The sequence below is a fragment of the Trichosurus vulpecula genome, chromosome 2 (genome assembly GCF_011100635.1).
Source record: "Trichosurus vulpecula isolate mTriVul1 chromosome 2, mTriVul1.pri, whole genome shotgun sequence".
Taxonomy (NCBI): Eukaryota; Metazoa; Chordata; class Mammalia; order Diprotodontia; family Phalangeridae; genus Trichosurus; species Trichosurus vulpecula.
This window is the reverse complement of record NC_050574.1, coordinates 454,499,319-454,526,657: the sequence shown is the minus strand read 5'-3', so window position 1 is coordinate 454,526,657 and position 27,339 is coordinate 454,499,319. Positions and strand designations below refer to the sequence as shown.

The 27,339-nt window shown below is 40.9% G+C and overlaps 1 protein-coding gene across 1 annotated transcript in view; it reads left to right on the top strand.

Moving 5' to 3' along the window:
- Positions 1–27,339, top strand: part of SMS (spermine synthase) — a 74,395-nt gene that overhangs the window by 17,276 nt on the left and 29,780 nt on the right. Inside the window, exons 2-4 of the mRNA XM_036745507.1 lie at positions 8,582–8,702; positions 14,371–14,464; positions 15,137–15,201. Coding sequence (XP_036601402.1) covers positions 8,582–8,702; positions 14,371–14,464; positions 15,137–15,201 — 280 coding nt within the window. The remainder of the gene's footprint in view (positions 1–8,581; positions 8,703–14,370; positions 14,465–15,136; positions 15,202–27,339) is intronic.

Below are 27,339 nucleotides of genomic sequence, written 5' to 3'. Positions count from 1 at the left end.
CCTGTATTACATACCTAGGAAAAGTCTGAGGCAGGATTTGAACTCGGGTCTTTCTGACGCCAGACCCTGTGTACTATCCACTGAGCCACCCAGCTGCCCTGTAGAAAAAGGATTTTCCTCCTCCTGCTTTGCCCCAGGGGATGGAACCCAATGCAGAACTTCCTAAGGAAATAATAATGAAAATCATAATAATTAACATGTCGTATACATAGTAACAAAGTGCCAGGCAAAGAGGCTGATTTGGGTTCGATAGAAGGAAACTGAGAACACCCATTATTAGATCCAGGAAAGCGATTCCTGTCTAGGTGTGTTATATATGGTAGGCAAGTGGCACAGCGGTTAGAGCTCCGCACCTGGCGTCAGGAGGACCTGAGTTTGAATCCTGCCCTCAGATACCTCTCAGCTGTGGGACTCTGGGTGAGTAACTAAACCTCTGCTGCCTCAGTTTCCGTCTGTAAAGTGGGGATTATAGCAGCATGCATGCCTTCCACCCTCAGTGAGACAATGTTCTGTAAAGCACTTTGTGTATCTTAAATCCGTGTCAATGCCCGCTGTTACCGTAGTCCTCACTGTTACTACAGACTCTAGATATTCTCGGCAGTCTGATAAGACCACAGGTTTAAAGCTGAAAGGGACCCTGAAGGCTTTGCGGTCTGATTCTTAACCTTTTTGTGCATCGTAGACGCCGTCGGGAGTCAGGCAAAGCCCTCTCAGAATGTTTTCCTAACACTCGTAATGGAAGGAGATGCTATATTTTGCTTAAAGACTCCTTGAAATTTGTTTATGGACTCCAGGTTTAGAGCCTCTGTTCTAGCAGCGCCCTTTCTTTGCACAGTCTGGGAAAGGGAGGCTCAGGCTCAAAGCAGATCTCAATCTAAAAAAGCAGGGGCAGAAGATGAATGCGGGGCTTTGCCATTACGGTATCTGTTTGTTGCACCTCTACAGTTCTGTTGTTCCATTATTTATAGAACAGTGCAGAGTAAAGGTCGTCTAGGGGATAGAATCTGTTCAAACAAGTCCTTTTGTGCGCTTCTTTGTGCATGCCATTTGGGACCTTTCAGTTGGGTCATTTCCGTAAGAAATCTCACCCCTCCAGGATGTTAGCGAGCCTGAGAATAAACACTGGGAAATTCATTGCCTTCAGCCTAGACGTCAGCGTCCTGAAGGTGACTCTGAGGTTTGACCTCTCAGAGTTTCCACTTACCTCCAACTTTACCTTGAGCACCTTTAGGAGAGCGGTTTCTTCATCAGTGAAGAGCCTTGCCTCGCTGTATTTCCTTACTCTGGCCCTTGGTCCATCTATCTAGTAGGCCATCTTCCTCTATAAACACTTTTTTCTAAAAACAGAAACAAACCAAAACATTTTATTTTTCCATAAAAATCCTCTTCCTCCTACTTCCTTTTTCCCATGGAGGGTAAAACAAAAACCACCAAAAAAACTCCTGTTAAAACTATGTATAGTCAAGTCATGTCGCGAAAGAAAAATGTCTCCATCTACACTCTTTGAGTCATCTCCTCTCTGGGTAGCATGTTTCATCATGAGTCCTCTGGGGTCATAGTTTGTCATCCTGTTGATCAAAGTTCCCGTATCTGGAGCTTAAACACTCCTCTTTATGTGTGTCAGTGGTCCCGCGCTCTGCATTTTTTGGCCCCATTACCTCCTCCACCCTCTACCTCCTCCCCTTAGCCATTTAGCTGTTGTGAGATAAGAAAATCTGTGCTGTTGTTCTGGACCTGAAGGTTATGTTACAAGAAATACTGACCTGGGCACACGGATGCTAGTCCCGCTACACTTGAGATTTTTTAACACCCATTAAGGTGAGCCTCAGTGAAAACTTAGCTGATAGTAGGTAATCTCTAACCATTTTTATATTTCTCATCAAGAAATCCATTATGTGTAGACCGTTTAATTTTGGTTTGTGCCTTGGAAGGAATTCTGCCACCATTCATATTGTCACGAACATATTTTTAAGTTCAAAAGTTGCTTATAACTATTACTGGACTGCAGATTAACTTCATCCTATGAAATCTTTCAACGCAAATGAAACGATAAAAACTTTTTAAAAGAAGCCCAGAACTGGGTTTAAAAAAATTCTTTAGAGTCTCGGGCATCTTTGCATCCCGTGGTAATGTTTATACCTTGTCCTTGGGCCTGGTAGACATTCCTTCATCCTTTGCCAATTGCAGGCATAATTCTGTGCAGTCTTTGATCCTTAGAATTGGCCCAACGCTCTCTGGTGGGTTTGGGAGTTTTTTTTTTCTTTTTTAAGTGGTTGGGGGCTTTCTTACCTGCCTGTTAGATACGTTTCTAAAATGGCAGGTTCAAATGATTGTTCTCTTTACCTTTTCCCTCCTCCGCTTTTAGTTTTAAGCGTTGGTGATGTGTAGTCAGTATGCAGCCTGGAAATGTGAAACCTGAGGACAGTAAGGGAAACTCAGGAGAAAAGCAAGACGTTGCTTGATTCTTCGGAGAATAATCTATGCTTTCAATACCACTAATCTTTATTAAGGCATTTCCTGGTTGAGGTGGGGCTACAAATATGGGAAATAGGTCCCTGTCTGGAAGGAGCTTTGTATTTTCTACCAGGAGATATGTAACATACATAGAAACTTTCAGCAGGATAGGGCACTGAACCACTAGGGCTGTCAGAGAAGGCCTCATGTAGGAGGTGGCCTCCTTCCCAGAGCCACGCTTTATTGGGAAGTTAGGTTTCTAAGAACCTAAGAGAGGAGTATGTTTTAGGCTTGTGCAAAGCTGGTACTTTTTTTCCTTTCTTTTTTTTTTTTGAGGGGGAAGGCAGGGAAATTGGAGTTGCCCAAGGTCACACAGCTAGTAAGTATGTCAAGTGTCTGAGGCCGGATTTGAACTCAGGTCCTGCTGACTCCAGGGCTGGTGCTGTACTCACTGCAGCCCCTAGCTACCCCAAAGCTGGTACCTTTAAAATGGAGATATCACTGCTACTGTTACTGCTACATAAGAGCAAGCTAACAGTTGCTTCCTGGGGTCTTGGCTTTTTCCTTAGAACTCAAAAGAATGCCTGTATTGAGTACCTATGTGTGGGGCAGCTGAGTGGCACAGAAGCCCTGCAGTTGGGAGGATCTGAGTTCAAATCTAGCCTCAGACACTAGTATGACCCTGGGCAAATCATTTAACCCTGATTGCCTCAAAAAAAAAAAAAGGAAGAAAGAAAAAAGAGTGTACCTTGGCTTAGCCATTGGGGAAATTAAAAAAAAATAAGCTACAGGCCTCTCCTTTAAAGAACTTAAAATATTAAGTTCGTAAGACTAGATCATCGAGGAAGAAGCACTTATTTAGTACCTACTGTTTGCTCGGTGCTCAAATACTGGGGGATACAAAGGAGAATGACAATCCCTGCCTTCAAAGAGCTCATGGTCTTAGATCTTAACAAATGTAGATAGCGATAATAGAGTTATTGTGCTGTATACTAGAGTTAGGGAAAAAATGGTGAGAGGTCTAAAGTGGAGGAGGGAAGGTCCAGGAGATTTTCACTTTTTCATTAAGTGTCTAAACCTTCACTGACTTCTAGCTCCTAGCCTGAGTGTCCCTCTTCAGGGAGGTCCTGAAAGGTAGATGATGCAGTGATGGGCACACTAGTGCATCGTTGGTAGGGGAAAACAATAAAAATAATCAATACCTCCACTTTGGAAAGCAATTTAGAATCACAAATAAAATGATTAAAGTATCTGTCCATCTCCTTAGACCCAGGCAGTCTCTTACTAGCTTAATATCCCAAGAAGGTCATTGGTAAGAAGAAAGTCTCTGTATGTACCCAGATATTTGTAGCAGTACTTTTCACATATCTATTTATATTTTATTCCCATTTGACTGTTTAGATTTTATTGCCATTTGACTACTTCGTGTCTTACCCCAGGTGCATTAATTTTGTTTGTGCAGAAGTTCATCAGTTTCACGTAATTAAAATAATACTTTTTTGTCTTTTGTAATTGCACCCAGCTATCCCTTTATTGATGAAAAATAAATCTCCTCCCCATAGTTGCAAAAGGTAAATTGATCTTCTCTTCTTAACTTTTTAGTGGTATGGTATATCTTTAATATTTCCATCACATATCCATTTAGATGTTATTGTGGGATATGGCACATCGTGTTGGTCTAAGTCTAATTTCTTCCAGGCTGCTTTCCAGTTTTCACAGCTTTTTTTTTTAATCCAATAGGTAATTCTTATGTAAATAATTCGTTTTCTGGGTTCGTTGCCATCTGGGTTATTGAGTTCCAATGGTTTTTATCTTCCCTTGACTATTGCATTTATAATAGAGTTTAAAGTATGGAAGTGCTATTTCCCCCTTTAATTCTGCTGCTTGACTGTTTCCTTTGTATTCTAGATATTTCTCCAAGTTATTCTATAGACTTGGTATGGTATTAAATGTGGAAATTAATTTTGATAGTCACTGATAATGTTATCTCATATTGATAACATTATTATATTAAATTGTGTTATAGCCATAAGCACTGTGAATATTCCTCCAGCAGTTTTTTTTCGTTGAGTCTTTTCTGTTGTGTTTCACTTTTCCTGACCTCGTTTGGGATTTTCTTGGCAGAGATCCTGGAGTGGTTTAACATTTTCCTCTTCATCTCATTTTACAGATGAGGAAACCGAGGCAAGCAGTTAAGTGACTTGCCCAGGGTCACACAGCTAGTAAGTATCTTAGCCCATTTTTGAACTCAGGGCCTCTTGGCTTAAGGGCCAGTGCTCTATCCACTGCTCAATCTAACTGCCCACTAATGAAATCTAAAGTCTCTTCTAGCTTTAAGGACAAGGAATGACTGTTCTGCTTGTCTTTGTCCCTTAGAGCCTTGCACATAGCAAATGCTGCTTGGAAGAAAAAAAAACTAAAAAAAAATTCAAAACAATTTGGGCAGCTAGGTGGTGCAGTGAATAGAGCACTGGCCCTGGATTCAGGAGGACCTGAGTCAAATGTGGGCTCAGACGCTTGACACATTTACTAGCTGTGTGACCTTGGGTAAGTCACTTAACCCTAATTGCCCTGCCCAAAAAACCAAAACAAAACAAGCAAAAAAAAAAAAAACTAAAAAAAAAAATTCCAAAAAATGCAAATGCTGCTTGAATGATTTAGAAGTCAGAGAATGGAGTTGAGATTAAGAGTGTTTTGGGTGGATTGGTGCTGTAAGGTCAGTAAGATATAAGGGATTCCAAATGAGATTCAAAGCTAGAAAGGACATTGGTGACCATCTGATCTCATCCCTCATTTTGCGTATGAGGAAAGTGAAGCCTGGGAGAGCTGAAACACACACCCAAGGTCAGATAGTTGAATGATGGTCAGTCAATAAGCATCTATTAAGCACCTCCTGTGTGCCATGCTGTACAAATGAAACAACCCTCCTTACAAGGAGATTATATCCTACCTGTTTTTTTCAGTCTCATCTGGAAGGGCCCTCAGATGACTCCTCCCTCTCTCACATAAAAAGAAGGTGGGGGACAGGCATAAGACATTTATTTTACCCAGAACAGATAGAGATCTTTATATCTATATGTGTATATCTGTAGATATATGGATAAACATTTTAGTGCCATATATATATGTATATATGCATTTTCCTTTTTTATATGCTAATTATGTTTGTGTATAGTTCAGTTCAGTCCATTCCCTGTGAAGTATTCTAAGTCTTATTTGAATCAATAAAATTTGTTAATTTTTCTCAGGAAGGTTTTTTATTTTTTAGTCCTTGATTGAAATAAGCCCCTTGTTTCAATCTCTTTCTATATTTACAGGGCAAATGGAGGAAGAGGATGTGAAACTTACAAGCTAGGTAGAAAACTCAAAGTTTTAGTGGTCCCCGTGGGTAAAAGTGAAATTTGGGGATTTTAAAGCCATTTCCTATTTCTCTCTTTCTTTTCCCTGGCAAACTTACTCATAAACAGGTGGTTTATATGTGTCACCTCCATTTTGTCACAGTCCATACCTTCTTTAGCCCTACATATTCTTAGGTTTTGCTGCAACACAGCTCTTCCAAAACAAACAAAATCACACGCAAGGATCATCTATTTCTTTTTTTCTTAACTTATTATTTTTTTCAACATTCACTTTTATAAGATCGTGAGTTTTAAGTTTTCTCCCCCTCTTCCTCTCTCCACCCTAAGATGGTGTGCAATCTGATATAGGCCATAAATGTATAATCATAGTAAACATATTTCCATATTAGTCATATTGTAGAGAAGAATTAGAACCAAAGGGAAAGACCATGACGTAAAAAGAAAAAAGAGAAAAATAGTCTGCTTCGATCTGCATTCAGACGCCATAGTTCTTTCTCTGGATGTGGATGGCATTTTCCATCACAAGTCTTTCGGAATTGTCTTTGATCTTTGCATTGCTGAGAAGAGCTAAGTCTCTTAAAACTGGTCATAGCTCAATGTTGCTGTTAACTGTGTACAATGTTTTCCTGATTCTGCTCACTTCACGCTGTATCAAGTTGTGTAAATCTTTCCAGGTTTTTCTGAAGTCTGCCTGCTCATCATTTCTTATGGGACAGTAGTATTCCATGACATTCATATACAAAAACTTCTTCAGCCATTCCCCAGTTGATGGGCATCCCCTCAGTTTCCAGTTCTTGGCTACCACAGAAAGAGCTGCTGTAAATATTTTTGTACATGTGGGTTCTTTTCCTCTTTTTATGATCTCTTTGGGATACAGACCTAGAAGTGGTGTTGCTGGATCAAAGGGTATGCACATTTTTATAGCCCTTTAGGCATAGTTCCAAATTGCCTTCCAGAATGGTTGGATCAATTCACAACCCCACCAACAATGAATTACTGTTCTGATTTTCCCACATCTTCAAGATGTATCATTTCCTGTTTTGTCATGTTAGCTAATCTGATAGGTCTGATGGGGGTACCTCAGAGTTATTTTAATTTGCATTTCTCTAATCAATAGTGATTGCCATCTGTTTAAAAAAAAATCAGGCTGCTCTGACATTATGTATGCTCTCTCAACTCCCCTCACCAGCTTAGAACCTTGTATTCTTAGGGTTTTCTTCCTGCATCCTAAAGGGTACCTGCGCCTCAAGGCTTCAGTGTGGTTTTTGGACTGAGTCCAAGTTCTACAGAACAAATCTTTTTATTAAGGGGCTTTGTTCTGTGAAGTTGGTGTACTTCAGGACCTAGATCTGTACCATGGTTTCTTCATTTCCTGAGCTTCTAAACTCCCAGTGAACTCTGTGTGGACTTCCTCCAAGGCTCTGTACTTTCTCTTAGAGGAGGCATCCACGCAGAGGGGTTCTCAGCTTGGGGTTCCCAAACCTATTCCAAAAATTAATTCGATAACTGTGTTTCAGTGTCATTGATTTCCTTTTTGATTCTGTGTAATTCATGCACTTAAAAACATTCCGAGAAGAGGTCCATAGACTTCAACAGAGCCAGAGGGAGTCCACAGGGTCATCAGGGAAAGTGGTGGTGGGTGGCCAGGGTGGTTGGACTGGCATACCATCTCTTATCTCTACTTCAAGGTGCTTTCTCTCTTCAGCTAGGCTGGCTTGCGTGCCCCGTGGGTGACAGTAAAGTAAAGACAGTATATGCACTGTATACATCTGTAGTCCTCCACTCCTGAAAAGAAGACAGGATATAGACCCATTGTCAGCTAGGTGTTGGAAACTGACTTGGTCATTATAATTAGGGGGATTTTTTGCTTTGTTTCTTTCCCTTTCGTTGTAGCAGTAATTGTATTTATCTGTATATGGTTTTTCTGGTTCTGTTAACTTCCTTTCTGATCACTATCGCCTCTTTGCTTCTCTATTCGTGTTTCTTACAGCCTAGTAGTTTTCCATTATTTGTGAGCTACGATTTGAACTGCTCCTCAGTCTTGTGCATCTGCTTTGTTTCCAGCTCTTGGCTACCACAAAAATACCATTGTAAATGATGTGTCTACTGTGGGTTAATTCCATGATAAAACTAAATTTTGAAGTTACAGAATTTTGAAAGTAATATATATTGTATTCCTTACATCAAGTTACTTTGTATAAAGTGAAAATTAACTATCTAAGTGACAAGCACTATTAGGTAAATGTAAAACTGTTGAGCATATGTCAGTGGTATAAAATATAAATTGATCTCCTTTCCCTCTTTAATTTCACTGGAGTCTATGCCCATGGAAAGCTTTTGGGTCAAAGGATATGTGAACAACTTAGTCAGTTTCTTAGTGTATTAAGAGTTTTCCAAATTGGCTGGATCAATTCACAGCTCCACCAACCAAGTATTAGTGTCTCTCTTTCGACAACCTCTCCAGTATTGACTTACCGTTTTTATTTCTTTGACAAATTGAGTTGTCGATCTTTTAAAAATGGTATGAAAGTGATGATATTCATTTTGTCACTGTCGGGTAATTGTCTGGCCTTATGGGTATCTCTATGCTCTTTCTTGCAGTTCCTTCTCTCCCCACTCTAGTAATTTGGTAGAATTGCAAGAAGTATGGCAAATTAGATTCATGTAGGTTAGCAATAAAATATTAAGGTTTCTTTGTTTATCATGACCTTTTTCTCTTTTCTTTAACCTTGTCCCCTGTTTATCTCTCCTTCTCTCTTTTCTCACAGCTGATGGAGATGCCATTCTTAAAGGTCTACAGTCTGTTTTTGAAGAGCAGGCAATGACAGAAACAGTTCATTCTTGGGAAGATCATGGATATTTAGCAACTTACATTAACAAAAATGGCAGGTAAGTGAAGATCTTTTTAAAAAATTAATTTTATTTTTAACTTAAATACATAGTAGAACATAGGATTCTGTATAAAACCATAAATCTCCATTTTTATAACACTTGTGAGATTTTTAAGAGAAAAAAAATGCATTCTACTCATTACTTTTAAAAAATGCCCTGCTTATCTGCTTTTTCTCTTCTCTATTATGTATATATTTAAGAGTTTCAGTGGACTTCCCCTTTTTTTTGGTCACTGTTGTTGACTGCCTCATCTCTGTGCTTTAAAAAGTGACAGAAAGGAAAAAACCAGAAAGTGTGGAAAAAAAGTAAGAAAAAACCCGGAAACACATTAACACGGTGGCCATGTCCAAAAGCACATCTTATAGCTTGTAATTTTTTCCTGAAAAACCTGAAAGGATATAATGTGTATCTTATTTCTTCCCCAGCAAAGAAACCCAGCAGTATTTCAGAATGGGCCAGGTTCATAAGGAAGGGAAGATCTTTTTATAACTCCGTTTTATTTAGGAAAAAAATTCAACTATGTAGAATTACTATGCTCCGTGCTGAAAGTTACCAACGTGTTCTCCATTATGCTTGTACTGTAGCGGATTTGATATAATGTTGAGATTCCTTCCAACAACTGATTTTGCTGTACGTGCTGGTCCTTTCAGTGTGACTCTTAATCACGTCCTTCTATAAGTCGGCTCCTGGAGGGGTCCACCCCACACCCTAGGTCCTTTCTTGAAGTCTCTTGATAGTCCGTGGATGCCCGTGGAGCATTCAGACTTTTAACTGACTCTCCCTGCTCTCCTCTGTCCAGCCTCTGTGTTTCATGGTTTATAGCATTTGCATAAATATCAATGGTACACTTCTATACTTTTATACCATTAGGGGCAGCTAGGTGGTGCAGTGGATAGATTGCTAGGCCTGGAATCAAGAAGATTCATTTTCCTGAGTTCAAATCTGGCCTGACACTATCTGTGTGACCCTGGGCAAGTCACTTAACCCTGTTGCCTCAGTTTCCTCATCTATAAAATGAACTGGAAAAGGAAATAGCAGCCACTCCAGTATCTTTGGGGACACGAAGAGTTGGACATGACTGAAAAACTGCTGAACAACAAATTACTTTTATGCCATCCATCAGTAGTTTTTTGCTTACAATGTGTTTTACCCTGTCACACCCAGCAGGACACGTGAATGAAAAAGTGTTTTATTAAGAGCTAAGTGTCAAGAAGTTTTTTAAGCACTAGGGGTGCAAATGGGAAAAGGAAGACATTTTCTACTCTCAAGGAACTCCTAACTTTGTTGGGGAGGTAACACATAAGAGAGTTTAGTTGTAGGGTCGATAAAAGAGGCCAGGGGTTCTTAGGTGGTTCTGCAGATCAGATGACGGTGTATTTGCAGGGTAGGTGGTGAGGCCTCTCAAGCACCTTAGGGATGCAGTGGCGGGGCAAGGGCTGGTGGTCCTTAGTCTTATTGGAGGGGTTGTAGTTGTCAAACTAAGCAGCTTGGGTAGCCAAGTCATTCTTCCCACTTTGCTGTCCTGGGTGGGGTCTGTGGAGCCTGAAGTCAGGGGAAGAAGGGAAGGGGGAGAGAGATGCAGGGGAAGTGTGTATGTATGTTTTGGGCTTCTTAACCTCATGGTTTTGTCATCCAGTAGGCAGCATTGCCTGGTGGTGAGCCTCGGAATCAGGATCTTGGGATCCTGCATTTAGAAGTAGTACAAACGCACTTAGAGGTCATCTAGTCCAAATCCTTTCTTTACAGACTTAAGGTCTTCCGAGAATTTAAGTGACTTGAAACAAGGTCCTCTTGACTCCCTAGTCCATTTTGCCTGGAAGGGAACATAGAATGTGACAGTAAAAACCTTTGCTTTCAACAGCCTAGTCAAGAGGTTAATGAGGGCCAGCTCTCCCTTGGTCATAGAGAGAGTGAACATAGAATTTGATGATATCGGTTTACCAATGGGATGTTGGCAGCAGATGAGGGAGAAAAAAGAATCAAAATGGATTCCAAGGTTTTGAGTTGGGTTGACTTGAAAGGATATTGACGATGGAATGAATTCCTTGAGGGAATTTTTATTTCTGTATCCCTGGTACTTAAAATAATGCGGGATAAGCTTGTTGAAGGGAATTAGTGTTTGTGCCCTGGGTAGAAATAGGAAAACTGAGGAGAGGGGACGGAAGGTACATTTTAATGAAGGAGGCCCCATGGTATTAGGTGGGGAGGTTCTATGATATTACCTAAATTAGAAAACCATATTATTGTGGCGTATTATTTCTGTGGTATTAAATGGAGAAAATAAATGTGAAGGATGTTTGTTGTCTTCATTTCCTCACCTTCCTCTTTCTCTTTACCCCGTGGTGGTCTGGCTCTGCTCTTCTCCTTCACCCCTAGGAAGCCCTACTGTGTGTCAGGCGCTCTCCAAGCACACGGTCTTTGACCTCGTTGGTGACCTTTGACTGAATAGTTTCAGTGATTGAAATCAAATGGCTTTTTTTTTTTTCAGTCTTTATCCTCACTGACTTTGCCAATATTAGCTGGCTCACATCATGCAGTAAGGCTTACGAAACCCTTTGTATAAAATCATTAGAGCTTCGCTGCAACCTTGGGAGGTTGTTCCTACAAGTATTGTGATTCTGCAGATGAAACAGAGCCCAAACAACTGGCCAGTCTGTGGTCACCCAGTATGGTCACTGGATTGCAGGGCTCGCTCCCTCTCATTACTTGATACAGATGGCAACCTCTTCCTAATAGAGACTTGGTTTCAGAGGCGCTGTATTCTTTTACCTCTGGAACCATTTCTCGTTGCTTGGATCGTTCCATTTGCTCCAGTTCTGACCTTCACCTGCTACTGTCTGATTCACTTTCATACCTTCAACCACCACCCAAATATAGATGACAGAAATCTCAATCTGCAACCCCAGTCCTTTTCCACGCTGTGACCTGCCCGTTTAGGATATTAGCTGTGTGCCCCCTCATCCCCTCAAGTCGGTCGATCTGAAACCTACCTTAGTATTCTCTGAAAACCGTTGTTCCTTCTGACTTGGGTGCTTTTATCAGTGATGTTAGATCTTTGTGGTACAGTCATCACCTATTTAGAGGAGCTAGAGGCATGGTGGATAGAGTGCTGGGCCTAAAGTCAGGAAGAGCAGAGTTCAAATCCAGCCTCAGATAGCCTTAACTCTGGGAATGATAACCCTTAGCTCACCAGGATATCGTGGGGATCCGATCAGAAGACGTGTTGAGTGCTTTCCTAACTGCAGGTGCTATTTAATGATTTCTGGGCTGGTTCAGTTTTTCAGTTTGTCTCTTTGTGACCACGTTGGGGGTTTTCTTGGCAAAGATCCTGGAGTGGTTTGCCGTCTCCTTCTCCAGCTCACTCTACATATGAGGAAACTTGAGGCAACCAGGGTTAAATGACTCGCTGGGGTGGGGGTCACACAGCTAGTGAGTGTCTGAGGCCGGACTTTAAACTCAAGAAGGTGAATCTTCCTGACTCGAGGCTCAGCACTCAATGGCTGGGCCACCTGTCATTGTTACCGTGGTTTTTCGCTTCTTGTCTTCAATCAGGAACTAGTTTCAGTGATCCCAAAGTCAAACAGCCTTTTTTCCCCAGTTTTTATCATCCCTCACCTTACTAATAATAGCTGGTACACGTAATACTTTAAGGTTTATCAAACTCCTTACATGAAATAATCCGCATTCCTGCAGATTCTACCTTTAAAATTTGTTGTATCTGTTTTTTTCTGTATTACTTATGTTAGCACTCACGCTCAATTTCTACCTACCTGAACTGGTGTGATAAGTCTGCTTCCATTCTCTCTCCATCATAACATTTATTCTTCATGCTTTTGCCAGACTTACTTTGTTCACGCATTGTTTCAAAAATGTCTCCAGTAACTCCTGAGAGGTAGCAAGGAGCTATGGGATTTGGCCTCTTCTACTTACCTGTGTGACTTTGGGCAAGTCCTTTAACGTCTTTGGGCCTCAGTCCCTTCTTGAAAATCCCTTTCCTCTTCCAAATTTATGATGTTATGATCTTGTTGCTTCTTGAGTAAAATTGAATCTCCCTTGCCTGGCACTCAAGGCTTTTCACGGCCTGGTACCAGCCTCCCATTCTGCCCTTATCGTATCGCTACCTTCTGTACACACTCTAGCCAAACTCAGTTACTCTTTGTCCTTGGAATATAACTCTGTGCTGTCTGTCCTTCCCTTTACTGTGGCTGTGACTAAAATGTTACAAATCTTTTTGAATTGAGTTTCTACATCCTTTAAAGCCCAGTTCAGATACTGTATGATCCATGCAGCCTCCCTTGTTTGTTACAGTCATGAAGAAGAAATTGGCGATGGGCAAAAGGAGATGAATGAGGGAATAGTGTTGGAAGAAATCCGTAGGGGATGGGATTAAGGGAAGGGTTAGGAAAGATTTAGCACCAGAAAGGAACTCCCTCGGTCCTGTACGTCAAATGTCAGATATTCCAGATATTTCACCACCACCCAGTGAATCATCCCTTTTAACAAAGAATAAAGAAGGAAGAAGGAAAAAATAATCTGTTCACCACATAACTAAGCCTAACCAGTCTGCCTGTGGTCTATCCCACCCTGGGCAAAGGACGGAGGAGGTACGTGTCTTACACTCAAGCTCATTCCTTACTATTACACATAGTGTTTTGTCGTCGTCCTTTTCATTTGTATGGTCAGTCCCTGTTTGTGCCTGTCTATCTCTCTATGTCTCTATCTCTGTAGCTGTATATTATATATAGGCTCCTATGCTTTGCCCATCAGAAAGCCAGTGGGTAAATAAATCAGAGTGGCTGTTTTGTTTTTTGTTTTCCTATTACCAGCCCTCTGTGATGCAGAGGCCTTTGCCCAAGTTCTCTTTAAATGACCTCTCCACACTCCTGACTTTTCCTTCAATAATTTTCTCGCCTGAAATGGATAGTTAACTCCTTTCTTTTTCTTTTGGTGAGGCATTTGGGGTTAAGTGATCCGCATAGCTAATAGTGTCAAGAGTGAGGTTGGATTTGAACTCAGTTTCTTTTGACTCCATGGTGGGTGCTCTATCTACTGTGCCACCTGACTCTTTAACATTTTAAGTGTAAAATGTAATGCTGAGTTGTATGAGAATTCCAGTGTTTGAGTCTTTGAATGCACTCTTAATGACTTTTGTCTGTCTATTACAGTTTTCAGTGGGATGTTTTTTTCCACTGGTTTTCCAGCACGAATTAGCCATATGTTTGAAGTGTTTTTTTTTTTTTTTTTATCACTTTTGCCTGGCTGTGTGTATCTTTGTAATGAACTGCTTAATTTAGGGGTATGAGGAATGTGGTGTTTTTAAGTCGCAATTTTGTTCAGAGGCTACTATGGTGAAAACGGTTATTTTTCTTTTAAAAATGTAGCCTCATAATTTAAGTACCTGAGCAGAATAGACATACCAAAAATGATCATCTTACTTGTCATACCTAAGACTTGTCAGTGCTCAGAGGAGAGTGTTGCCTGAATCTTAGCCATCCTTTAGAAGAAATTTAAAGTCGATTTCCTACTTGAAGGAAGGACTAGCTGATAGGATTGTGGATAAGAAAAGTTGAGATCCATTTCACAGGAACTGCAGACCATTTCCACCTTATGCTTAATTCCCAAATATTAAAACGATACCGATGTATGGTTTTTTTTTTTTTTTTAGTTTCGCCAGTCTGAGAATTTACCCACACGGCTTAGTGCTGATGGACGTACAGAGTTACCACAATGATTCGAAAGGAAGAGAAGAAATTGACAATGTAGGTGTTCCTTGTTTTTTGTCCAGCTGATGTACTTTATCTTTTTTTGGCCTATTTTTTGTGACTGATTTTTCCAGCTCCCACATTAAAATTAACTTTCAATTCGTCTGTAGGCTACCGAAATGGTTTTTGACCGGTGATGATCTAAGTCTAGGACTTACAGACCCTTCTTCCCCCCTTCTATTAAAGTTCTCTTTAACTTCGAGTATAGCTGTTTTTGGTCTTTGATTTTTGAGCGCACAGAAGGAAAGGTGAAAATCCAAGTTTTATTTCCCCTTAATCTTCCTCTCCCTCTTCAAACTCCACTGACTGGAGTTACCTGAAGTTAAAACTATTTCAGGGGTAGGAAGAGGCAGACAGCTGGGTCGGGTTGAGCAGGGGGCTGAGTTGTATCAGAATTCCAGTGTTTGAGTCTTTGAATATGGTCTTAATGCCTCTCTGATTCCTTCACTTAGGGCAGAACTCTGTAGGCAAGCCTGGGTACCTGGGCTGTGACTTCTGTGTGTGTGTCTGGGGTGGCGTCTGTCCTGATTCAGATCTCCCACATAAGCCCCATGGAAGTCTGACGTTGCGGTTCTGTGGAAATAAAGGCCATTCTGATAGCTTGTTACAAGTTGATACACATTATCATGGTTGCCTTTATAAATCCTTTTTTTTTTTTTTTTTTTGCAGCTACTAAACAAACTAGAAGAAAGAATGAAAGAACTGTGTCAGGGCAGTATTGGAAGGTTAAAACGGTGAGTGTTTGAATGTTGTTTTATACTTTTTTGTTTTTCTAATGGCTTTGGTGTGGATCTTGCCCAGACATGATCTGCCCAGGATGTAGAAAGGAACCCAGATTGCTTAGGCAAGGCCCCATGATAATATGAAGTCTCCAGTTATGTCTCAGGCGAGTGCTAGGGCTCAGGTTGCAAACATGAGCCTCTCTTTGGATGGTTAATTATGTAGCAGGAATTTAGGGAGTTCTGAATCAGTCAGTTGGTCAGCATTGACCAAGAGCCTACTATGTGTTAGCAGTGAGGATACAAAAAGAGGCAAAAAACAGTCCTCGCGCTCAGGTTTACTCTCTAATGGGGTAAACAGAAACGTCAGTATAAAAGCTTTTGTCCTAAAATGGCCTTCGCATCTCTGCAAAGTCTGATTTGTATATCCTTTACACAGTTTTAGTCATTATAGCAACATGTGGAGCTCTAACACTCACCACAGTTCCTGGAATATAGGAGGCTTTTAGTAAACACTTACTGACTTGATTTAACTTCTTGAGGCCAGGGGTATAGAGCAGGGGTGGGAAACCTGCGGCCTCAAGGCCACATGTGGCCCTCTAGGTCCTCAAGTGCAGCCCTTTGACGGAATCCAAACTTCACAGAACAAATCCCCTTGATAAAAGGATTTGTTCTGTAAAACTTAGCCTGGGTCAAAAAGCTGCACCCGAGGACCTAGAGGGCCACATGTGGCCTCAGGGCTGCAGAGCATTGAATTTGAAATCAGAGGATCTGGGTTTGAGCATCAGCTCTGACTGAGTTACTCATCTGGAAGTGCTAATTCCTTTAACACAAGGCTGTGGTGGATTCTTCAGAGACTCAAGGACTCCTGTTTATTAGCTATTATTTATAAAGAGATTTTCTCTGAGTTTGTTCATATTCAGAACAGAACAGATTCCCACACCCCTCCCTCCCATGCTCATGCACACACACACAGTGATTTACTTGGTAGATCAGGTCTTTGTAAAGAAATGCTCCAGAGCCACTGGAAATAACTGCTGTTCATTTGTCAGTCACTATCACATTATCTTCAGAGTTAATGAGGTTGAGGCAGAAATAGAAGCCTGAACCGTAATTACAGAAGTGAGAAACATGAGATGTTCCTAAGAACTAACAGGCATTTAAAAATAAAACTTGAAAAGAAATGGAACAAATTCGTGGATTCATAGAAGTTACTATTCTGGTCATACATCTGAAGAAACCGAGGCAGATTCAGTGACCTGCTCACGTGTCAGGTGGCTGGGTGGTGCAGTGCATGAGAATCAAGTCTGGCATCAGAGGGGACATTTATTGGTTGTGTGACCTTGGGCAAGTCATTTGATCCTGTTTGCTTCAGTTTCCTCATCTTTAAAATGAGCCGGAGGAAGAAATGGGAAACTTTTCCAGTGTCTGCCTTGAGAATCCCGAATGGGGCCATGATGAGTCAGACAGGACTGAACGTAACCAAACAACATAACGATGATGACATCCTGGTGTCACACAGCTAGAAAGCCTCTGAGACTATGCGCTCTTCCTGACTCCAGGCTCAGGGCTCAAGTGTAAAGGGAATCAGCTTTTCTGATCTTTAACAATATTTGTGGCATTTAGAATTTTAAATTTTTTTAAAAATTCATTGTCAGTTTTCAATGAGATTTTGAATTCCACATTTTCTCCCCATCTCTTCCCTCCCCCCATGCCAGGACAGCATGCATGTAGGGCAAGATAGATTTCTATGCCCCGTTGCCTATATATCTTATTTCCCAGTCACATGTAAAAACAATATTTAACATTAATTTTTTAAGCTCTGAGTTTCACATTGTCTCTCTTCCTCCCACCCCACCCACCCTCATTGAGCCACTCGATATAGGTTATACACATGTAGTCGCGCAAGACACTTCCATAACAGTCATGTTGTGAAAGACTTAACTATATTTCCCTCTATCCTATCCCACCCCCCATTTATTCTGTTGTTTCCTTTGACCCTCCCTCCACAAAAGCGTTTGCTTCGGATTACCCCCTCCCCCAATCTGCCCTCCCTTCTATTATCCTGTCTCTCTTCTCTCTCCCCGTCTCCCCTAACTTCCTATAGGGTAAGACAGAGTTTCATACCCAATTGAGTGTGTATGTTATTCCCTCCTTAAGCCAAATTCAGTGAGACTAAGGCTCACTCATTCCCTCTCACCTCCTTCCTCTTCCCCCTCCACTGTAAAAGCTTTTTCTTGCCTGTTTTATGTGAGATGATTTACTACATTCTATCTGTCTCTTTCTCTTTCCCTGTACATTCCTCTCAACACTAAATTTTACTTTTTACATATTATCCCTTCATATTCAGCTCACCCTGTGTGCTCTGTGTATGCACACATACATACATATACACACACACACACACATATACATACACGTATCTATAGATATATCTGTATCTATCTAGATAGATAATAGATATATTCCCTCTAACTACCGCAATACTGAGAAAGGTCTTAGGAGTTACAAACATCATCTTTCCTTGTAGGAATGTAAACAGTTCAACTTTAGTAAGTCCCTTATGATTTCTCTTTTCTGTTTACCTTTTTATGTTTCTTTTCATTCTTTTATTTTGAAAGTCAGATTTTCTATTCAGCCCTGGTCTTTTCACCAAGAATGCTTGGAAGTCCTCTTTTTCTTATTTTTTAGGCTTGCTAATTCTTTTTTTTTTTAAATTTAAAAAAAATTTTTTTAATTTTATTTAATATATTTAGTTTTCAGCATTGATTTTCACAGGAGTTTGAATTACAAATTTTCTCCCCATTTCTACCCTCCCCCCCTTTCCAAGATGGCGTATATTCTGGTTGCCCTGTTCCCCCGTCCGCCCTCCCTTCTGTCACCCCACTCCCCTCCCGTCCCTTTTTCCCTTCCTTTGTCGTAGGGCAAGATAAATTTCTATGCCCCATTGCCTGTGTATCTTATTTTTTAGTTGCATGCAAAAACTTTTTTGTTTTTGAACATCTGTTTTTAAAACTTTGAGTTCCAAATTCTCTCCCCTCTTCCCTTCCCACCCACCCTCCCTAAGAAGTCAAGCAATTCAACATAGGCCACATGTGTATCATTATGTATAAGCCTTCCACAATACTCATGTTGTGAAAGACTAACTATATTTTGCTCCTTCCTAACCTATCCCCCTTTATCCAATTTTCTCCCTTGACCCTGTCCCTTTTCGAAAGTGTTTGTTTTTGATTGCCTCCTCCCCCATCTTCTCTCCCTTCTATCATCACCCCTTTTTTATCTTCTTCCTCCTTCTTTCCTGTGGGGTAAGATACCCAATTGAGTATGTATGGTATTCCCTTCTCAGGTCAAATCTGATGAGAGCAAGATTCACTCATTCCCCCTCACCTGCCTTCTCTTCTCTTCCTACAGAACTGCTTTTTCTTGCCACTTTTATGTGAGATAATTTACCCCATTCTATCTCTCCCTATCTCCCTTTCTCAATATATTCCTCTCTCATCCCTTAATTTGATTTTATTTCTTTTAGATATCATCCCTTCATATTCAGCTCACCCTGTGCCCGCTCTCTCTCTCTCTCTCTCTACACACACATACGTATATACATACACACACACACACGTATATATATACACGCGTATATATATACACGCATATATATACATACACACACATGTATATATATACATGCGTGTATATATATACACGCGCATATATATATATGCATATTCCTTTCAGCTACCCTAATACTGAGGTCTCATGAATCATACATTTCATCCTTCCATGCAGGAATGTGAACAAAACAGTTCAACTTTAGTAAGTCCCTTGTGATTTTTTTCTTGTTCTTTTTCCTGATTACCTTTTTATGCTTCTCTTGAATCTTGTGTTTGAAAGTCAAATTTTCTATTCAGCTCTGGTCTTTTCACTGAGAAAGCTTGAAAGTCCTCTATTTTATTGAAAGTCCTAATTTTGCCTTGGAGCATGATACTCAGTATTGCTGGGTAGGTGATTCTAGGTTTTAATCCTAGCTCCGTTGACCTCCAGAATATTGTATTCCAAGCCCTTCGGTCCCTTAATGTGGAAGCTGCTAGATCCTGTGTTATCCTGATTGTTTTCCCACAATACTCAAATTGCTTCTTTCTGGCTGCTTGCAGTATTTTCTCCTTGACCTGGGAGCTCTGGAATTGGCGACAATGTTCCTAGGAGTTTTCTTTTTGGGATCTATTTGAGGAGGCGATCTGTGGATTCTTTCAATTTCTGTTTTACCCTCTGGCTCTAGAATATGAGGGCAGTTCTCTTTGATAATTTCTTGAAAGATGTTATCTAGGCTCTTTTTTTAATCATGGCTTTCAGGTAGTCCAATAATTTTTAAATTCTTTCTCCTGGATCTATTTTCCAGGTCAGTGGTTTTTCCAATGAGATATTTGACATTGTCTTCCATTTTTTCATTCCTTTGGTTCTGTTTTATAACATCTTGATTTCTCAGAAAGTCATTAGTTTCCACTTGCTCCATTCTAATTTTTAAGGTAGTATTTTCTTCAGTGATCTTTTGGACCTCCTTTTCCATTTGGCTAATTCTGCCTTTCAAGACATTCTTCTCCTCATTGGCTTTTTGAAGGTCTTTTGCCATTTGAGTTAGTCTGTTTTTTAAGGTGTTGTTTTCTTCAGTGTATTTTTCAGTTTTTTTTTGGGTTTCCTTTAGCAAGTCATTGACTTGTTTTTCATGGTTTTCTCGCATCCTTCTCATTTCTCTTTCCAATTTTTCCTCTACTTCTCTAACTTGCTTTTCCAAATCCTTTTTGATCTCTTCCATGGCCTGATACCAGTTCATGTTTTTCTTGGAGGCTTTTGTTGTAGGCTCTTTGACTTTGTTGACTTCTTCTGGCTGTATATTTTGGTCTTCTTTGTCACCAAGAAAGATTCCAGGTGTTCTCGCTGCCTGGCCATGTTTCCAGCCAACTTACTTGACCGTTGAGTTTTTCGTTGGGATATGACTGCTTGTAGAGTAAAAGAGTACTATGTTCCATGCTTGGGAGGATGCACTGCCACACCAGCACTCCTCCTTCCCCAAGAATCCCAAACCCACACTGGGCTTAGATCTGCAGCAAGCTGTGCACTCCTCCTCTGATCCACCACTTAATTCCTCCCACCTGGTGGGCCTGGGGTGGGAAGCAACTGCAGCTGTAGTTCTGTAGCTGCCCCACCTCCGCTGCCCCCGGGGTGGTGGCCAAATCATGAACTCTATCCTCGTGTCTCCAGCAGCTTTTCCCACTAACCTTCTCTGTTGTCTTTGGTGTTTGTGGGTTGAAAAGTCTGGTAATTGCTGCAGCTCACTGATTCAGGGCGCTACGCCCGGCTCCTGGTCTGGTTGGTCCACGCTGCCCATGCTGGGCTCTGCTGTACTCCCAGCTCCGTGGGGGATAGACCTTACCCAGAGAGCATCCAGGCTGTCCTGGGCTGGAGCCCTGCTTCCCTCCGCTATTTTGTGGGTTCTGCCGGAAGTCTTCTTTTTCATTGAAATTCCATTTTTTTTTCCCCTGAAGTATTATACTCAGTTTTTCTGGGAAGGTGATTTTTGGTTTTAATCCTAGCTCCTTTGACCTCTGGAATATCATATTCCAAACCCTTTGATCCTTTAATGTAGAAGCTGCTAGATCTTGCATTATTCTGATTGTGTTCCCACAATACTCGACTTGTCTCTTTCCAGCTGTTTGCAATATTTTCTCCTTGATCTGGGAACTCTGGAATTTGGCTACAATATTCCTAGGAGTTTTCCTTTTGAGATCTCTTTCAGGAGGTGATTGGTGGACTCTTTCTACTTCTATTTTCCCCTCCGGTTCTAGAATATCAGGGCAGTTTTCCTTGAAGTTTTCTTGAAAGGTGATGTCTAGGCTCTTTTTTTGATAATGGTTTTCAGGTAGTCCAATAATTTTTTTTAAAACTTCTTTATATATATGTGTATATATGTATATATCTATACACACATATTAATTAATTTATTTTTGTAGTTTATAACACTATGTTCCACAAACTTTTGATTTCCAAATTTCTCACCCTCCCTCTCCTCTCCCCTCCGCCCCAAAGCATGTAATCTGATATAGGTTCTACATATACCTTCACATTAAACTTATTTTCCCAATGACCAAGTTGTAAAGAAGAATTATGACCAATGAAACGAACCATGAGAAAGATGTAACAAAACCTAAAATAAAATAAAAGGGAAAAAAAAGGGAGAGAGAGCAAATAGTTTGCCTCAAATCTGCATTCAGACCCTGTAATTCTTTCTCTGGATATAGATAGCTCTCTCCATCATGAGTTGTTTGGAGCTGCTTTGAACCTTGTATTGCTGAGAAGAGCCAAGTCTATCAAAGTCAGTCATCACAGAAGCAATCTGTCTGTGGTTGTGTACAATGTTCTCCTCGTTCTGCCCCCTTCACTCATCATCAGATCATAGAACACTCTCCAGGTTCTTATGAACTCTGTCTGCTCCTCATTTCTTATAGCACAATAGTATTCCATTACATTAATATACCACAATTTGTTCAGCCATTCCCCAATTGATGGGCATCCCCTTGATTTCCAATTCTTTGCCACCACAAATATTTTTGTATATACAAGTCCTTTCCCCCCTTCTCTTTGGGAAGTCCAGTGATTTTTTTTTTAAATTTATTTATTTGACATATTTAGTTTTCAGCATTGATTTTCATAATAGTTTGAATTACAAATTTTCTCCCCATTTCTACCCTCCCCCCCACTCCAAGATGGCGTATATTCTGGTTGCCCTGTTCCCCAGTCAGCCCTCCCCTCTATCACCCCCCTCCCCTCTCATCCCCTTTTCCCTTCCTTTCTTGTAGGGCAAGATAAATTTCTACGCCCCATTGCCTATGTATCTTATTTTTTAATTGCATGCAAAAATTTTTTTTTTTGTTTTTGAACATCTGATTTTAAACCTTTGAGTTCCAAATTCTCTCCCCTCTTCCCTTCCCACCCACCCTGCCTCAGAAGTCAAGCAATTCAACCTAGGCCACATGTGTATCATTATGCATAACCCTTCCACAATACTCATGTTGTGAAAGACTAACTATATTTTGCTCCTTTCCTACCCATCCCGCTTTATTGAATTTTCTCCCTTGACCCTGTCCCCTTTCCAAAGTGTTTGTTTTTGATTACCTCCACCCCCATCTGCCCTCCCCTCCATCATCCCCCCCCCCTTTTAATTTTTTATTTTTTTTTATCTTCCTCCCTCTTCTTTCCTGTGGGGTAAGATACACAACTGAATATGTATGGTATTCCTTCCTCAGGCCAAATCTGATGAGTGCAAGGTTCACTCATTCCCCCCTCACCTGCCCTCTCCCCTCCTCCCACAGAACTGCTTCCTCTTGCCACCTTTGTGTGAGATAATCCACCCCATTCTATCTCTCCCTATCTCCCTCTCTCAGTATGTTGCTCTCTCATCCCTTAATTTGATTTTATTTCTTTTAGATATCTTCCCTTCATCTTCAACTCACCCTGTGTTACACATATATATACACATAAATATATACATACATACACATTCACTTATATGTATACATAAACATATATATATGCATACATACATATATATATGCATATTCCCTTCAGCTACCCTAATACTGAAGTCTCATGAATCATACAAGTCCTCTTTCCATGTAGGCATGTAAACAAAACAGTTCAACTTTAGTAAGTCCCTTGCAATTTCTTTTTCTTGTTCTTTTTCTTGATTACCTTTTCAAGCTTCTCTTGATTCTTGTGTTTGAAAGTCAAATTTTCTTTTTTTTCTTTTTTTTTTTTTATGTAATAAAAATCATTAAATTTATTTCCTGTTCTATTCTTTTTTTTTTTTAATGCAATTTATTTATTTAACATATTTGGTTTTCAGCATTGATTTTCACAACAGTTTGAATTACAAATTTTCTCCCCATTTCTGCCCTCCCCCCCCACTCCAAGATGGCATATATTCTGGTTGCCCTGTTCCCCAGTCAGCCCTCCCCTCTATCACCCCCCTCTCCTCTCATCCCCTTTTCCCTTCCTTTCTTGTAGGGCAAGATAAATTTCTATGCCCCATTGCCTGTGTATCTTATTTTTTAGTTGCATACAAAAAGTTTTTTTGTTTTTGAACATCTGATTTTAAAACTTTGAGTTCCAAATTCCCTTCCCTCTTCCCTTCCCACCCACCCTCCCTAAGGAGTTGAGCAATTCAACCTAGGCCACACATGTATTATTATGTATAACCCTTCCACAATATTCATGTTGTGAAAGGCTAACTACATTTTGCTCCTTCCCAACCCATCCCCCTTTATTGAATTTTCTCTCTTGACCCTGTCCCCTTTCCAAAGTGTTTGTTTTGATTACCTCCACCCCCATCTGCCCTCCACTCCATCATCCCCCTGCCTTTTATTTTTTTTTTTTTTTATCTTCCTCCCTCTTCTTTCCTGTGGGGTAAGATACCCAACTGAGTATGTATGGTATTCCCCCTCAGGCCAAATCTGATGAGAGCAAGGTTCACTCATTCCCCCCTCACCTGCCCACTCCCCTCCTCTCCTAGAACTGCTTCCTCTTGCCACCTTTATGGGAGATAATCCACCCCATTCTATCTCTCCCTATCTCCCTCTCTCAGTAAGTTACTCTCTCATCCCTTAATTTCATTTTATTTCTTTTAGCTATCTTCCCTTCATCCTCAACACACCCTGTGTCTGCTCTCTTTCTTTTACATATATATATATATATACACATACATACACATACATACATATACACATAGATACATGCATACATACACATTCACTTATATATATACATAAACATATATATATGCATATATATATGCATATTCCCTTCAACTACCCTAATACTGAGGTCTCATGAATCATACTCATCATCTTTCCATGCAGGAATGTAAACAAAACAGTTCAACTTTAGTAAGTCCCTTGCAATTTCTGTTTCTTGATTACCTTTTCATGCTTCTCTTGATTCTTGTATTTGAAAGTCAAATTTTCTATTCAGTTCTGGTCTTTTCACTGAGAAAGCTTGAAAGTCCTCCATTTTATTGAAAGTCCATATTTTGCCTTGGAACATGATACTCAGTTTTGCTGGGTAGGTGATTCTAGGTTTTAATCCTAGCTCCATTGACCTCCGGAATATCGCATTCCAAGCCCTTCGATCTCTTAATGTAGAAGCTGCCAGGTCTTGGGTTATTCTGATTGGGTTTCCACAATATTCAAATTGTTTCTTTCTGGCTGCTTGCAGTATTTTCTCCTTGATCTGGGAGCTCTGGAATTTGGCAACAATATTCCTAGGAGATTTCTTTTTTGGATCTATTTGAGGAGGCGATCGATGGATTCTTTCAATTTCTATTTTGCCCCGTGGCTCTAGAATATCAGGGCAGTTCTCCTTGATAATTTCTTGAAAGATGATATCTAGGCGCTTTTTTTGATCATGGCTTTCAGGTAGTCCAATTATTTTTAAATTATCTCTCCTGGATCTATTTTCCAGGTCAGTGGTTTTTCCAAGGAGATATTTCACATTGTCTTCCATTTTTTCAGTCCTTTGGTTCTGTTTTATAATATCCTGATTTCTCATAAAGTCACTAGCTTCCACTTGCTCCAATCTAATTTTTAAAGTAGTATTTTCTTCAGTGGTCTTTTGGACCTCCTTTTCCATTTGGCTAATTCTGCCTTTCAAGGCATTCTTCTCCTCATTGGCTTTTTGGAGCTCTTTTGCCATTTGAGTTAGTCTGTTTTTTAAGGTGTTGTTTTCTTCAGTGTATTTTTCAGTATTTTTTTGGGTCTCCTTTAGCAAGTCATTGACTTGTTTTTCATGGTTTTCTCGCATCCTTCTCATTTCTCTTCCCAATTTTTCCTCTACTTCTCTAACTTGCTTTTCCAAATCCTTTTTGAGCTCTTCCATGGCCTGGGACCAGTTCATGTTTTTCTTGGAGGTTTCTGTTGTAGGCTTTTTGACTTTATTAATTTCTTCTGTCTGTATGTTTTGGTCTTCTTTGTCAGCAAAGAAAGAATGCAAAGTCTGAGACTGAATCTCGGTGCGTTTTCGCTGCCTGGCCATAATCCCAGCCAACTAACTTGACCTTTGAGTTTTTCAGTGGGGTATGACTGCTTGTAGACTACAGAGTTCTGTGTTCCACGTTTGGGGGGGAGGTGCCAGCTCTGCCACACCAGCACTGCTCCTTCCCCAAGGACCCACAACTTGAACTGGGCTGAGATCTTCGGCGGGCTGTGCACCCCTGCTCTGATCGGCCACTTAATTCCTCCCACCAGGTGGGCCTGGAGCCGGAAGCAGCAGCAGCTGTAGGTGCCCCACCTCCGCTGCCCCCGGGGCTGGAAGCCTAACTGCGAACTACTTCCACTCCTGCAGCTTTTCCCACTAACCTTTTCAGCAGTCTTTGGTGTTTGTGGGTTGAGAAGTCTCGTAACTGCCGCAGCTCACTGAATCAGGGCGCTAGGGCATGCTCTGCCCGGTTGCTGGTCTTGTTGGTCCACGCCGCTCAGGCTGGGCTCTGCTCCACTCCGTTCCCAGCTCCCAGCTCCGTGCGGGATAGACCTCACCCAGAGACCATCCGGGCTGTCCTGGGTTGGAGCCCTGCTTCCCTCTGCTGTTCTCTGGGTTCTGCCGTTCTAGAATTGGTTCAGAGCCATTTTTTATAGGTTTTTGGAGGGGCTCGGCAGGGAGCTCAGGCTGGTCCCTGCTTTCCAGCTGCCATCCAAGTCCAGTGATTTTTAAATTATCTCTCTTGGATCTATTTTCCAGATCAATTGTTTTTCCAGTGAGATATTTCACATTGTCTTCTATTTTTTTCCCACTTTTGGTTCTGTTCTATAATTTCTTGATTTCTCATAAAGTCACTAGCTTCCACTTGCTCCAGTCTAATTTTTAAGGTAGTATTTTCTTCAGTGGTCTTTTGGACCTCCTTTTCCATTTGGCCAAGTCTGCTTTTCAAGGCATTCTTCTCCTCGTTGGCTTTTTGGACTTCTTTTGCATTTGGGTTAGTCTCTTTTTAAAGATGTTATTTTCTTCATCCTTGGTGCTGGGCCTGGGGCCGGGGCCGGACCATCCTCTTCTCTCACCCCGGTGAGAGACCTTTCCCACTGACCAAAGCTGTCTTTGGCATTTGTGAGTTGAGAAGACTGGAAACCAACACAGCTGCCAGTGATTCAGTGCCCTGTGTGTGGCCTGCTCCAGCCCCGTCTCTGCCGGCACGCACAGCCCATGCTGGGCTGTGGTCCACTCCAAGCCTGGTGTAATAGACCCTGTCGACCTTCCAGATTGTCTTGGCTGGAAAACTGTTTCACTGTCATTTTGTGGTTTCTGCTGTCCAAGTCATTTTTTACAGGTATTTTGAGGGGTTTGCGGGGAGAGCTCAAGCAGGTCCCTGCTTCTGCTCCACCATCTTGACTCCTAGAATTTTAGATTTTCAGCTGTTAATTGTCATTAGTATCTAAATCCCTCCAGTGTAAAACTTCACCTCGATTGTGTTGAATATGCTTATGTATAAATTGAGCACGTCCACTTACCGATTGTAATCCTTATCTGATCTTCATGGGTGGCCATGGCCAAATTTCGGTATGAACCTCTGAATTTTTAAATAAGCTGCTCCTCAGATGACATCATACATTTTAGTTCTGGTACTGACATATGTAACCCAGGGTAGGTGACATTACCCTCTTTGACCTCAATTTTGTGTTGTTTTTTTTACAATAAAATGAGAGAATTATACGAGCGAGCTTCTGGGATTCCTTCCGGTCCTAAATCTATCATCTTATTACTGTTGGGCCCATATTCAGGTCCATTTAGCTCTATAGGACCTGCTCGAGGATGTGTTTGATTCACATAACCTTTTCAGGATTCACGGACATCAGCCTTTAAATCTGTGATTCCAGGGCAGTAGTGAAGCATTTGAACAGAATTTCTATAGATAGCTTTTTATGGAAAGATGCTCCATCTATATAAAATGCAGTTAGTATACAAAAAGGAGTTTTTCTGTAAACATACAGCTTCTGTCATATATTGTTAGAGTTCTATCATCTGGGAATATTTTGTGTGTGTGTGTGTGTGTGTGTGTGTTGATTCCTATCTGTCCTGGCCTAATCAAGATTTAGTTCTTAAAAGCTTTGATGTAAA